Source organism: Pygocentrus nattereri, chromosome 1, assembly GCF_015220715.1.
Source record: "Pygocentrus nattereri isolate fPygNat1 chromosome 1, fPygNat1.pri, whole genome shotgun sequence".
NCBI classification, from domain to species: Eukaryota; Metazoa; Chordata; class Actinopteri; order Characiformes; family Serrasalmidae; genus Pygocentrus; species Pygocentrus nattereri.
In genome coordinates, this window is record NC_051211.1 from 27,110,518 (window position 1) to 27,124,876 (window position 14,359).

General features: G+C 40.0%; 1 protein-coding gene across 1 annotated transcript in view; it reads left to right on the forward strand.

The window, feature by feature from the left end:
- Positions 1 to 12,358, forward strand: part of LOC108415471 (cytidine monophosphate-N-acetylneuraminic acid hydroxylase-like) — a 29,926-nt gene extending 17,568 nt beyond the window's left edge. Inside the window, exons 8-14 of the mRNA XM_037538010.1 lie at positions 255 to 392; positions 1,110 to 1,245; positions 5,330 to 5,467; positions 6,120 to 6,294; positions 8,578 to 8,694; positions 11,442 to 11,557; positions 12,121 to 12,358. Coding sequence (XP_037393907.1) covers positions 255 to 392; positions 1,110 to 1,245; positions 5,330 to 5,467; positions 6,120 to 6,294; positions 8,578 to 8,694; positions 11,442 to 11,557; positions 12,121 to 12,307 — 1,007 coding nt within the window. The 3' untranslated portion in view covers positions 12,308 to 12,358. The remainder of the gene's footprint in view (positions 1 to 254; positions 393 to 1,109; positions 1,246 to 5,329; positions 5,468 to 6,119; positions 6,295 to 8,577; positions 8,695 to 11,441; positions 11,558 to 12,120) is intronic.
- Positions 12,359 to 14,359: the final 2,001 nt, after the last annotated feature.

The window sequence follows — 14,359 nt, forward strand, 5'->3', positions numbered from 1 at the left end:
TATATATATATAATTAGAGATAGATAGATAGATAGATAGATAGATAGATAGATAGATAGATAGATAGATAGATAGATAGATAGATAGATAGATAGATAGATATCTGCCTTGGTCACCTGATAGCCAATAAAAACTAAAGTAGGAACCTACGTCAAAATATAAAATACACAAACGTTATTTGCCTTAGAGCACTTATGTTCAGTGCTGTCAATGTTGTTTAAAATCATTAAAACTGCCCCTGAACATGCCCCCAGGTCACATGATCTTGAATACTGTGGACTGCACGCGGCCGAATAACGGCCATCTCCCTCGGAACGTGGAAGTGATGATGAGTGACTTCGCTGGAGGAGCTTCTGGGTTCCCTATGACCTTCCAGAAAGGAAAATACACTGGTGATAATTTTATGTTTCATTGCTTCTATCATGTCATGTTTTTATGTTCTACTCTGACCTGTTTTATCATGAATTTTACTGCTTCCTACCACTGTTTTAAATAGAAACCTCTACATTCCACGTATTAGCTTGACTTTACCTCCACATTAGAGCTAATTATCTGTTATAAGAACTAGTTTGTGTCTTGATATGCTGTGTGGGTTGTGTCTGACAAGTGACTTGTCTAGACTATTGTAAATCTATGCTGATCAAGTGCCCCCTAGTGGCCAGGATGGGATCTCAATCTGTAATCCATCCCTGTATGGAGCAGAGCACATACCGCAGTGACTCTGCAGGCCTGAGTTACCAGGCCCAGGACTAGATTGTTTCCTGACTGGAAGTTGCAAAATGCAGACCAGCCCACACACACACACACACACACACACACACACACACACTTGACTTTTTAGCACTTTTTCTAAAATCAGTGCCAATTTTATTTTCTTCATTTCTTACACGTATTTACTATTTATATGCTACTCTGAGATGACCAAGGTTGCTAACTAGTGATAAAGGGAAACTGACTTTTAAACTGACTCAGCACTCCTGTGCTCATGTGCGAGTTTTTACATGATCTCACTGTAAATGGCCCAAAGCTCTACACCAGGAATACTCCGGTCTTTCCCGATTATAGCAGGATTCACATCAGGACTTTAAGAGTGTATGTTTGTCCTGCAGAAACCTGGAAGGTTGATTATATCAAGGCCGAGAGGAGGAAGCTGCTAAATTATAAAGCCCAGCTGGTGGATTCTCTGCAGCCCAAAGTTTACTGCCCATTCGCTGGCTACTTCATTGAAGCCCACCCAGCAGACAGGTTCATTTACACTTTACACCTACCTTTTACATCACTTTTGACCAGTGGTGTCTGGTATAAATGAGCTAATAGGGCTAAGCTCTCTCACTTGTTCAATGAAAAGCACTAGAATAAGTTTTCATTTTTCTACATTGATTCACTTGCTGTTAACAAATAACTAGAATTCTGTGGATCCAAGAACAACAGCACCAACGAAAGGTAATAAAAAATAAAAACTGGTTCAAATGGAGCTGATTTACCCAAAAATATACATGTACAATATATAAAGCAAATATGTGAGTCTGTGTTAAATGTGTTGTGATGTATTACACAGAGTGAAACTCCCACTAGATTCATTATCTTTATGGGCTGATTTATTTACGCCCACTATACTTTCCTTCGCCTTCCTGCAGTCTGTAGTCAGGACATGTTGGGGTGGATAAGTTTGGTTGCAAAATTTGATTTGATTAGACATGCTTGACATCGCTGTAAAAGGTTCTCACCCAAAAGTCAGAAACAGTCAAATTGTGGGCATGTGTGATGTTTGACTAGAAAGCAGATGCTTGCAGTTTGAAACCAGAAGTGAAGCTTTACTTGGGGAATCGGGAACGCAGAGAGTCGTTAATAAACAGGCATGGGTCAAATCTATGAGGAACAGCAAAGTAAGAAAGGTGACCATGATAGAGAAGGGCAGGGCAGGGCAGGGCAGGGCAGGGCAGGGCAGGGCAGGGCAGGGCAGAGCCAAATCCACAAAACAGGAAGTTGGAGGTTGATGGTGTAATTTTGAATGTGGTCACTTCATATGTACCACAGGTTGGTTGTCAGTTAGAGGAGAAAGAGGAATTTTGGAGTAAGATGGATGAAGTGGTAGATGGTGTCCCTAGAGAGGAGAGATTAGTGATTGGTACAGACTTCAATGGACATGATGGTGAAGGGAACAGAGGGGATGAAGAGGTGCTGGGTATGTATGGTGTGAAAGACAGAAATGCGGAAGGTCAGATGGTTGTAGATTTTGCAAAGAGAATGGAAATGGCTGTGTTGAACACGTACAATCTGGAGATTGTAAAGTGGTACCAGGGGAAAGTGTAGCAAGGCAGCATAGGGTGGTTGTCTGTAGAATGAGATTAGAAAGAAAGAAGAGGAAGAGAGTGAAGACAGAGCCAAAGATTAGATGGTGGAAGCTGAAGGAGGAGGATGGTTGCAGGCAGTTCAGGGAAAAATTGCAACAGGCCCTTGGGGGCAGTGAGGAGCTACCTGAGGACTGGGAAACTACAGCTAAGGTGGTGAGAGAAACTGGCAAGAATGTGTTGGGTGTTTCGTCTGGTCAGAGGAAAGAAGACAAGAAAAGTTGGTGGTGGAATGAGGAAGTCCAGGAGAGTATTCAGAAGAAGAAGGCAGCTAAGAAAAAGTGGGATAACCAGAGAGATGAAGGAAGTAGGCAGGAGTTCTGTGAGGCTAGTCGCATAGCGAACTGAATGGTGGCAAAGGCAAAGGCTCAGGCTTATGATGAGCTGTATGAGGGGCTGGACAGTAAAGAAGGAGTAAAGGACTTGTATCGTTTGGCTAAACAGAGAGATAGAGCTGGAAAGGATGCACAGCAGGTTAGGCTGATAAAGGATAGAGAGGGAAATGTACTAGTGAGTGAACTGAGTGTTGAGATAATGGAAGGAGTACTTTGAAGAACTAATGAATGAGGAAAACGAGAGAGAGAGGAGGACAACGGGGGAGAGAGATAGTGGATTAGGAAGTGCAGAGAATTAGTAAGGTGGAATTGAGGGCAGCTTTAAAAAGGATGAAGAATGGAAAGGCAGTTGGTCCAGATGACATGAGAGGATGCCTGATGAGTGGAGAAGCAGTGTACTGGTCCCCATTTTTAAGAACAAGGGTGATGTGCAGAGCTGCAGTAACTACAGAGGTATGAAGTTGATGAGCCACACCATGAAGGATGGGAAAGAGCAAGGCTAAGGCGAGAGGTCCAGATCAGTGAGCAGCAGTTTGGTTTCATGCCCAGAAAGATACCACAGATGCAATTTTTGCGTTGAGAGTGTTGGTAGAGAAGTACAGAGAAGGTCAGAAGGAGCTACATTGTGTCTTTGTGGATCTAGAGAAGGCATATGATAGGGTGCCAAGAGAGGAACTGTGATACTGTATGAGGAAGTCAGGTGTAGCTGAAAAGTATATTATGGTGGTAGAGGACATGTATGAGGATAGTGAGACAGTGGTGAGGTGTGCAGTTGGAGTGACAAATGGTTTCAAGGTGAAGGTCGGGTTACATAAGGGATCAGCTTTGAGCCCCTTCTTGTTTGCAATGGTGATGGAAAGGTTGACAGATGAGGTCAGGTAGGAGGCTCCATGGACCATGATGTTTGCAGATGACATTGTAATTTGTGGTGAGAGTAGAGAGCAGGTGGAAGAGAATCTGGAGAGGTGGAGGTTTGCACTGGAGAGGAGAGGAATGAAGGTCAGTAGAGACAAGATGGAATACATGTGTGTGAATGAGAGGGAGGCAGGTGGAAAGGTGAAGATGCAAGGAGTAGAGGTCGTAAAGGTGGATGACTTCAAATATCTTGGGTCAACCATCCAGAGCAATGGACAGTGTAGAAAAGAGGTGAAGAAGAGGGTGCAGGCAGGATGGAGTGGGTGGAGACGGGTGTCAGGGCTGATGTGTGACAGAAGGATAGCAGCAAGAGTGAAAGGGAAGGTTTGCAAGACAGTAGTGCGTCCTGCTATGATGTATGGTTTGGAGACTATGGCTCTGTCTAAAAGACAGGAGGCTGAGCTGGAGGTGGTGGAGATGAAGATGCTGAGATTTTCATCGGGAGTGACAAGGATGGACAAGATTAGAAATGAGCAGATCAGAGGGACAGTGAAGGTGGAGCAGTTTGGAGATAAAGCCAGAGAGGCCAGGTTGAGATGGTTTGGACATGTGTTGAGGAGGAATAGTGGATATATTGGTCAAAGAATGTTGGAGATGGAGCTGCTGGGTAGAAGGAGAAGAGGTAGACCTCAGAGAAGGTTTATGGATGTAGTGAAGGTGGACATGGAGATGGTGTAAAAGTAGAGGAGGCAGTAGATAGAGCAAGATGGAGGCAGATGATCCGCTGTGGCGACCCCTAAAGGGAGCAGCTGAAAGGAGAAGAAGAAGAAGAAGATCTTCTTATGCGCAAGCGTCTGGTACTCTGTCGACTCGTCACAGTCAATCTCAGTATGCTCAGTATGTTCACAAGAGAAAGCAATACTTCCCACTGATCTAATCTAAAGCCTGGGCTTACATTAAACTAAAAGAGTCACATTATAAACACAGAGCTGAGTCCTGTTAATACTCAGGTGACCTTGACCGCTGATAGGATGGTGGAGAGATGTCCGTAGTCATGTGACTTGGCTGAGGATTCTGGGAAATGCAGTTCGTGTCCTCTGTTAGACAAGTTAAGTGATACTTTATTAGTCCCACAAACTGGGAAATTCCACTTCTGCATTTAACCCATCCGTGAAGTGAAACACCACATACACACTAGTGAACACACACACACTAGGGGCAGTGAGCACACTTGCCCAGAGTGGTGGGCAGCCCTATCCACAGCGCCCAGGGAGCAATTGGGTTAGGTGTCTTCCTCAAGGACACCTCAGTCATGTGCTGTCAGCCCTGGGGATCAAACCGGCAACCCTCCAGTCACAGGGCCAGTTCTCTAACCTCCAGCCCATGACTGCCCCACTATCTGCATGCATGACAGTATGCCATTATATGGAAATATTTAATAAAGAAACATTTTGAAATGCTTCATAAAATGCCTGCTTTATTAGATCTTTACACTGCAATAATGACATTTTTTGCACCTTTATATAAGTTATAGTATTATGCTTGCACCATGCTAATAGTAATGTAATAGCAGTTAGACTTGGACATTTTGAGAATCTACTATGAATTATTCAGGTGTTATTATAAGGCTGTCCCAGTTCTGTAGCTCTGAGGGTGAGGAATTAAAGTGTGGACCCACATACAGACCCTTACAGTTTAAGAAGTCAAAACTAGAACAGTGAAATAAATTCACACTAATTCTGTATGTACTAATGAGGATGTACTGCCGCATGTAAATACAACCCACAGGTACATTAAAGACATCAACATTAAGAACAGCCCAGCGGAGCTGAATGCACTGATAAAGGACCGCTGCCCTGATATAATCACCTGGACACCACTGCCCGGATCCACACTGGACCTTGCCAAAGCTCTAATGCATCACAAGTCAGATTACACACACACACAAGCTACTATAAAGTTCAAAATCACTTCTCATGTTCATAGGTCCCATTATTTTCTATAGTAACCATATTTGGTATAAACTGAAACAATATAATTGAGAAACAATTCATATTTTAAGATAAAGAATTCAGGTATTCAGGATTGTTTGTTATATAAATACATACATAATTATTATGTTATTAATGATATACTGTAATCATTAATGTACAGTCATTTCCTGTCAAGTTGTCTGCTTCAAGACTTGATAGCCACTTTTGGAACCTGAGGCATTAATTTTATTGGAACCTTATTCTGGATATCAATTTTAACTTTTTAAATTTTAGATATTACTTGGATTAGAATTTCATTCTGAATATTAACTGTATTCTGGAGATTATATTTATTAGAACTGCATTGAGGACAAAACTGTTTAATGTTTAAAGATTAATGTATTAAAACTTAATTCTAGATTTTCTAAATATTAACGTTACTATACGTCTGGATATGAATTTTTAGCGCTTCCATCTGGAATTTAATGTTATTAGAACTTCACTCTAGATATTGATTTTAACTTCACCCTGAGTATTAATAATTTAATACAGTAAAAATGTCTGTGATATATCAGTATTTTTTAACTCCAGCCTTCCACCTACAGGGATGCGATCACCGAACCCCCGAGTGGTACTCAGGTGTTTAAGGACAGCTGGCATTTTGATGTGTATGTGGATAAACTAAACACTGCCATTTCATCAGAAATCTTTGAACACAAAAGCTGGATCCAGGTTTATTATAACTGGGCAGGATTTCAGGACTACAACCTGGTGATTCGGGTAAATCATGTTTACTGCTATCAGCTTCATTCACAGTACGGAGGACAGATAATAGCAAAACAATACAACCAAAATAAAACCATGGCTAGCTGATATCAACATCACTACATTTAGAAAAGATTTCTTATACAAATTAAAAAGGAAAAAAAAAACATTTCATACATAGAAAATAGTAATGTGAATACAAAATGTTCTTATATAATTTTTTTAGTAAATTAGCAGCAAATTAGCATTTCCAATGGCTAAAGATACTGTAGTGAGAATGAGCCAAGGAAGAAAGCATTTACATACCATGCTGCATCTCCTTTGTGTATTCATTCATAGTTGGGTTGTGAAACAGTGGATAAACAAGTCTCCTCTATGCCCATATGCAGAGCTTTTGTGCCCCTCTTAAACTGAGACACAAATCACAGTGACCTGATATAATAGCACAAACTCTTCATAGACGCAAGATTATAATGATGAAATGATCGAAAACATAAAAGGTGAATGTCTTTGTATGCAGTGGTGAACAGTAACTAAGTAAATGTAATTCGTTACTGTACTTAAGTAGTTTTTTCGTGTTTCTGTACTTTACTAAGTATTTCCATTCTGGGTGACTTTTTGCTTTCACTCCACTACATTTCAGAGTTTAATATCTGACTTTTTCCTCCACTACATTTTGAGAAATCTGTCGTTCCTTTTGTTTTTTGTGTGTATAAAAATGTAACATGTCAAAACGAAAGAAGCGCAAAGCAAGAACACCAATCACAGCGGTCACTTTTTTCTGAGCTTGTGTTGACCTGTTGGTCATACTGACATAGCGCAAGCACACGGTTCAACGTCAGTGCAGCAGCGTAAAAATTTGGGAGCACATACGTCACCTAAATGATGAACTAACCTAACTTTGCAGAAACAGACCACAATATAGAAATATGTACATATGCAGTCGTGACTGACATGGCTTTTTTCTGAATTCATACAAACACCATTTCATTTTATAGTAAATTAAGTAAGTTTCAGTTAGTTTATGTTTATGAACAGAGACCTACAGATCAATACAGTAAAGGAAAACTTATTTGTGGTCCTGAGTTTAAAGCAAGTTTTTATTCAACTTGTAACTAATTTACCAGTACAGATCAAATGTGTGCTTCACTGATGCATTCACGAGTCAACTTCATCATCTGAGAATCAATCATGTCAGGTTGTTTGGCATTTGGGTTCAGGTGCTTAAGGGTCAAAGAGAAATAAGTTAACAGAGGTAACAGATGATTAGCATTTGTCTGTTAATTGGTTACCACTCGTGTGTTCACTGCCTTTTTTGGTGCACAGTTCAGGCTAAGACACACTTCCTGAATTCTGGATTATCAGTGTTGCTATATGAAGCCCCGCCTATGAAGAGCTTAGTACAGCCAAAGCAGTAGCTCTATTAATCGACAATGTAAATTAAAGTGATAAAGTTGGATTTGCAGAGAAGATTCAACTGCGATTTTTCATTTGACAAGGTCTACAGTGCAAAATTCTCAATCACAGTGATTTCCCATTAAATTAACATATTAAAGGAATTACGCTGTCACAACAGTAATAATGCAACCTTATATAATATATACACTCACCGGCCACTGTTCAATTGCTTGTTAACACAAATAGCTAATCGGCCAATCACACAGCTGCAGCTCAGTGCATTTAGGCCTGTAGAGGTGGTCAAGACAACGTGCTGAAGTGCAGACCGAGCATCAGAATGGGGGAAGAAAGGGGATTTAAGGGACTCTGAACGTGGCGTGGTTGTTGGTGCCAGACGGGCTGGTCTGAGTATTTCAGAAACTGCTGATCTACTGGGATTTTCACGCTCAACCATCTGTAAGGTTTACAGAGAACGGTCCGAAAAAGAGGAAATATCCAGTGAGTGGTCAGTTGTGTGGACGAAAATGCCTTGTTGATGTGAGAGGTCAGAAGAGAATGGGCAGACTGGTTCCAGATGATAGAAAGGCAACAGGAACTCAAAATCTCTGAGGAACGTTTCCAACACCTTGTTGAAAGTCTGCCATGAAGAATTAAGTCAGTTCTGAAGGCAAAAGGGGGTCCAAACCTTTACTAGTACCTAATAAGGTGGCCAGTGAGTGTATGTTTATATTAAATATTATATATTTTATATTTTCCAGAAATCCAAACATTTCTGTAGGCTGTTTTTTAATCAGGCAAGGCAAAGCTGTGTCAGAACGCACTGCTCTTTGTAGGCTAATCTGAAATAATCTGGACTTTTCCATTGTAAAATTCTCACCTGTCGTTTTGAATGTCTGTCAGATGATTGAGACGGATGATGATTTTCAGCCGCTGGATGGAGGTTATGATTATCTGGTAGACTTCCTGGATCTTTCCTTTCCCTCCGTCAGACCACAGAGAGACCACGCCTATCTGGAGGTAACCAATAACATCAGATTATTACACTGTTACATGTTTATAGCAGACCATACTTGCATGACGATATGACACTTTTTCAATAAAGCATTTGGAAAGAAATGCTAACATAGTGATCATATTTATTCATTGATATTCTTATCATTCTCTCAAATCCAACAAAATACTGCATGTTTGAACAAAAACTCTCTAAGCAACAGAAAATCAATTTTCTAAAAGAGATATCAACTCTGAATGGAATAAACTCGTCAGGGTTTGTTTCGAGGAGACTGACAATATTAAGAATGAAACGGGGTCGAGAATCTATATGGGAGTTACTCCTTTCTGGACACTTTTCTTTCTTTTTTGTTTGATTTATTGGTGAACGACCATATTGTGGTCAAATGTATTCATAATGATACCAAAAGATTACAAAGGATTTGCTTCTGTCCTTTAAAATGTGTGTTGCTTTTCAGGTAGCATGGGTTAAATCGTCCATTAAGAAATATAAGTGAATGTCTTATTTGTTTATTCCCTAAATAATCTAAATATAAAATAATCTAATGTTAAGTGATACTTTTTCAATCCCACAAACGGGGAAATTCCACCTCTGCATTTAACACATCCATGAAGTGAAACATCACATACACACTAGTGAATACACACACACACACGCTAGGGGGCATTGAGCACACTTGCCTGAAGCAGTTGGCAGCCCTATCCAAGGTGCCCAGGGAGCAATTGGTGGTTAGGTGTCTTGCTCAAGGACACCTCAATCATGCACTGTTGGCAGTGGGGATCGAACCTTCTTCGTGACCTTCCAGTCACAGGGCCAGTTCCCTAACCTCCAGCCCACGACTGCCCCAATTTGATTTGGTATCAGAATTATTCTCCCCTTTTTATGTTTAGATCCAGTTAAAAGGAAAGAGGGTGAGATTCTTGATGAGATGCTAATAGATCATGTACCACCAATCAGAGCGGGAAACAGTGAATAGCTAATTACCTTTAAATGAGAAGGCCCTATTAGCTCTCTGGCTCCACCTTCAAAGGGGAGGGCCTACAGGCAAACAAAACCCAATCACATGGCAGTTTTTAGACAGTTCTGTTTAGAGAGGAAAGCTAGCTAGAACAAGTCCATGCTGACCTAGGTCAAAAAAGATCTGATAAACTTTCTTTTGTTAGTCTCTGTACTTTGTTTGTTAGTTTGTGTACACCTTGAGTTTTAAGCCACACTTAAAGGTAAAGAGGTCAAAGAGCAACAGCTGCTAAAGCCATTTCAGGGACCTTGGAGCTCACTGGAGACCCTTTCACTATAATTATTACTACAACCCCAATTCCAATGAAGTTGTGACGTTGTGTAAAACACAAATAGAAACAGAATACGATGATTTGCTAATCCTTTTCAACCTATATTCAATTGAATACACTACAAAGACAAGATATTTAATGTTCAAACAGATAAACTTTATTGTTTTTTTGCAAATATTCACTCATTTTGAATTTGATGCCTGCGACATGTTCCAAAGAAGTTGGGACAGGGGCATGTTTACCACTGTGTACATCACCTTTCCTTTTAACAACACTCAATAAGCATTTGGGAAATGAGGACACTAATTGTTGAAGCTTTGTAGGTGGAATTCTTTCCCATTCTTGCTTGATGTACAACTTCAGCTGCTCAACAGTCTCTGTTGTTGTATTTTGCGCTTCATAATGCACCACACATTTTCAATGGGAGACAGGTCTGGACTGCAGGCAGGCCAGTCTAGTACCCGCACTCTTTTACTACGAAGCCACGCTGTCGTAACACGTGCAGAATGTGGCTTGGCATTGTCTTGCTGAAATAAGCAGGACGTCCCTGAAAAAGACGTTGTTTGGATGGCAGCATGTGTTGCTCCAAAACCTGCATGTACCTTTCAGCATTAATGGGGCCTTCACAGATGTGCAAGTTACCCATGCCATGGGCACTAACACACCCCCACACCATCAGAGATGCTGGCTTTTGAACTTTGCACTGATAACAATCCAGACAGTCCTTTTCCTCTTTGGCCCAGGGGACACAACGTCCATGATTTCCAAAAACAATTTGAAATGTAGACTCGTCAGACCACAGGACACTTTTCCACTTTGCGTCAGTCCATCTCAGATGAGCTCGGGCCCAGAGAAGCTGGCGGAGTTCCTGGGTGTTGTTGATATATGGCTTTCGCTTTGCATGAGTTTTATCTTGCACTTGTAGATGGAGCGACGAACTGTGTTCACTGACAGTGGTTTTCTGAAGTGTTCCTGAGCCCATGTGTTAATATCCATTACAGAATGATGTCGGTTCTTAATGCAGCACCGCCTGAGTGATCGAAGGTCACAGGCATTCAATGTTGGTTTTCTGCTTTGCTGCTTACTTGCAGAGATTTCTCCAGATTCCCTGAATCTTTTGATGATATTATGGACTGTAGATGATGAAATCCATAAATTCCTTGCAATTGCACGTTGAGAAACGTTCACAAAGTGGTGAACTTCGCATCGTCCTTGCTTGTGAATGACTGAGCCTTTCAGGGATGCTCCCTTTATACCCAATCATAACCTCACCTGTTTCCACTTGTTTCCACATTATTCAATAATCAAGATCTGATAAGAATTTGGCTACAGTTTGTTAAAATTGTCTTTTTATGCTAATATGCTAATACGTTCCATAAAGACATCACAGGACCCAAAATGACCACATGCATGAATTTGACCACTGAGCTAATTGATCTGGTTATGTTTTACTGTTTATTTAGATCCAGAACAGAGTGGGGGTGATAAGGCATGTGGTTTTGAACGGCCTGCTGTGGGACGATCTGTACATTGGCTTCAACAACAGAATCAGCCGACATCCAGATATCTACCACCACAGGTACACACACAAATACACAACACACACACAGTACACACACATAATATATACACACATGACACACACCTGAACCCAGTCTAATCCTGAACCCAAAGCGATAGTTCAAAAAGTCCAATTGCCCCATTTACACCAAACATCAATTAACAAGTCAATTAGCCACGACATTTTGGTGTTTGAAGTTTGCTTCGTTAGTTTTACACTAGAGTTATGAGACTAATGTAGCTAATGAGTAATGGAAGCTTACCCCACCTGTTAGCATGGTGCTAACTGCATGTCATTACAAATTTGTCTAAAATCAAAATTAAAATCATTATCTAAAAGTTAAATTCAGTAATCATACCTATTGCTTGCTTATCATGCGCTATTGGCAGGAACATTTTTTAAATGTCAGAAATGAGAAATAAAACATTGTTACTTATCTGATATCTAATAAGAAGTCTTGAATTTTTGGCCTCTTGAAGTTCTGTACATACACATACACAGCCTTTACCACCTGCCTGTGTCTGCTGTAGCCTCCAGTCAGTGAATCCGAGACTTTAAATTTGTCTGATTTTGTCTTGCAGGTTTTGGAAACACTTCCAGTCAGAGCTGCCACTGTCAGCACCGGACTGGGACAGCTTCCTCAGAAGCTTTTCCACGCCACGAAGCACAAACACACACCTCATCCTCTGGGATTTCCGCTCTGTGACGTCTTACTTGTGGCTGAAGTTTTATTCCCTATTACAAAGAGTGTTCCGCGACTTTTGGTAGGGTCATTTGTATTAGCACAAGTGCTGTTTATACTTCACCCAGTCTGATGTGACGCAGGAGATTCCGTCTGATTCATCTAAACCACTTATAAGCAATGCTAATTATTCTATTATTGATCACTACAGTAGATCACAACATTAGACTGATGTTTTTGGAACAGCCATCAAAGCACAGAAAACACTGTGAGAACAACATTTACTGTACAAGCTCTCTTATTGTGAGAACACTCTTACATTTACATAATTAAAGGGCCTTTATCAGGCAGGTTTATTCAGGAAAATAAAATAAATGATTATCCAGGATGAGGCAGCACTTATGAAAATCATATCATGCTGCTGTAGTGCTTTCACATTGGGCACAGAGCAGTTTCATACCAGACAGTGATGCTACAGAATTCTTTGTGGAGCTCCCAGTTGTCCCTCCATCTAATACCACTATGAAGAAAAAAAGAAACAACTGACAAAACTAAATTAAATATATTAAACAAGTGTGTTTAACATGTAAACTCACACTTTCCTATTCTACTTTATTAGTTCTATTTTGGCATGTTTTTTAATTACTGTAATTCCGCATAATGGCACTGATATTGTACTGTTGCAAACAACCAGTATTAGATTTCTTCATGTACATTGTGTCACAGCTGAGTGGTCATCTATCCAAAATGCCCAGTTAACTTGTGTGCAATTACAGGCTCTAGTTATGTATAAAACAAACCATGATCAGTTTCTAATGTTTAACCAGATACTAATTTTAGTGCATATTTTATGGGTTGACAAGCACAACAAGGTGAAAATCTGTGCATCAACAGATTGGCTACAATTTCTAACTGTACACCAGCAAGGTGTATCTATGAACAATGGGAAGAGATTAAGGAAGTTAAACAACTTATTTTCCACCATAACACAAAGTAAACGCAACGTTCACAACTGTATTTCACCAGACAAACTGTTCTGCTAGTCCCTTCATTTCTACTAATCCCCACTAAACAAAGCATATTCTCAAGCAAAAGACTTGAACTGTGGTTTCATTTGGCACTCCGTAGCACAAATACACAAGAATAAGTGTGAACATATATATATAAAGTATTTTGGGTAAAAGTATCAGGTAAACAAACAAGCAAAGTTTATTTATATAGCGCCTTTTACAACAGGTGTTTCACAAAGCAGCTTTACAGAACAATCAGTGTTACAGATAGAAAAAGAAAAGAGAAAATCCAGGTCCGAGCCCCCATGAGCAAGCCAGTGGCGACAGTGGCAAGGAAAAACTCCCTAAGGGCACCATTAATTAGTTTTCTATAGCAGATTAGATAAAAATGTAAACTTTCCAAATTTTTATGTGTCTCTTAGACCTCTTATTCATTGTACATTAAATACAATGGCAATTCTGTCTGGGAAATGAAGGTCTGGGGCAGTAAATGGTTAAAAAAAAAGCTCAAAGAAAGCTAAATATTCAGTTATCCACACACTGTGTGTTTGATGCCATTTCAGTTTCACAATACTAACAATAATTACAGACATGACGGTCACAGATCTGTCTTATATAGATTTATCTAGAAAGCCTTTTTCTCAGCATCTTCTCAAGGAAAAGACTTACGGTGTCATTTGCAAAGACACAACAATCCAGAAAGCTTTCTTCAATCACAATCACCTGACAAAAAGAAATGTAATAATACTTTCATAGCACATCTCAAACATGCTACACATTTTTGAGAAAAAGCATAGAATTACTTCAACGCACAATTTCCATATTCTCAGAATATTGCTTGAATGTACAACAAGCACTGGCTCATTAGATGAAAGTCATTTCCTGTTAGTTGCAAAATATGAATACCTTTTAAAACAGGGGTGCACTACTGCAGTCCTGCAGGGCCAGTGTCCAGCAAAGCTTGGATTGTATCCCTAGTCAAACACTTAATTCAATGAGTCTGCCCTCTGAAGCAGTAACTTGTGTTTTTGGCATTAGTAATTATTAGGTTTTGTTTAAGTTTAAGTTTGTACATCTTTAATTTTGTAGGTTATACTTTGTATCAGTCTCACTTGTTTTATTTTAGCT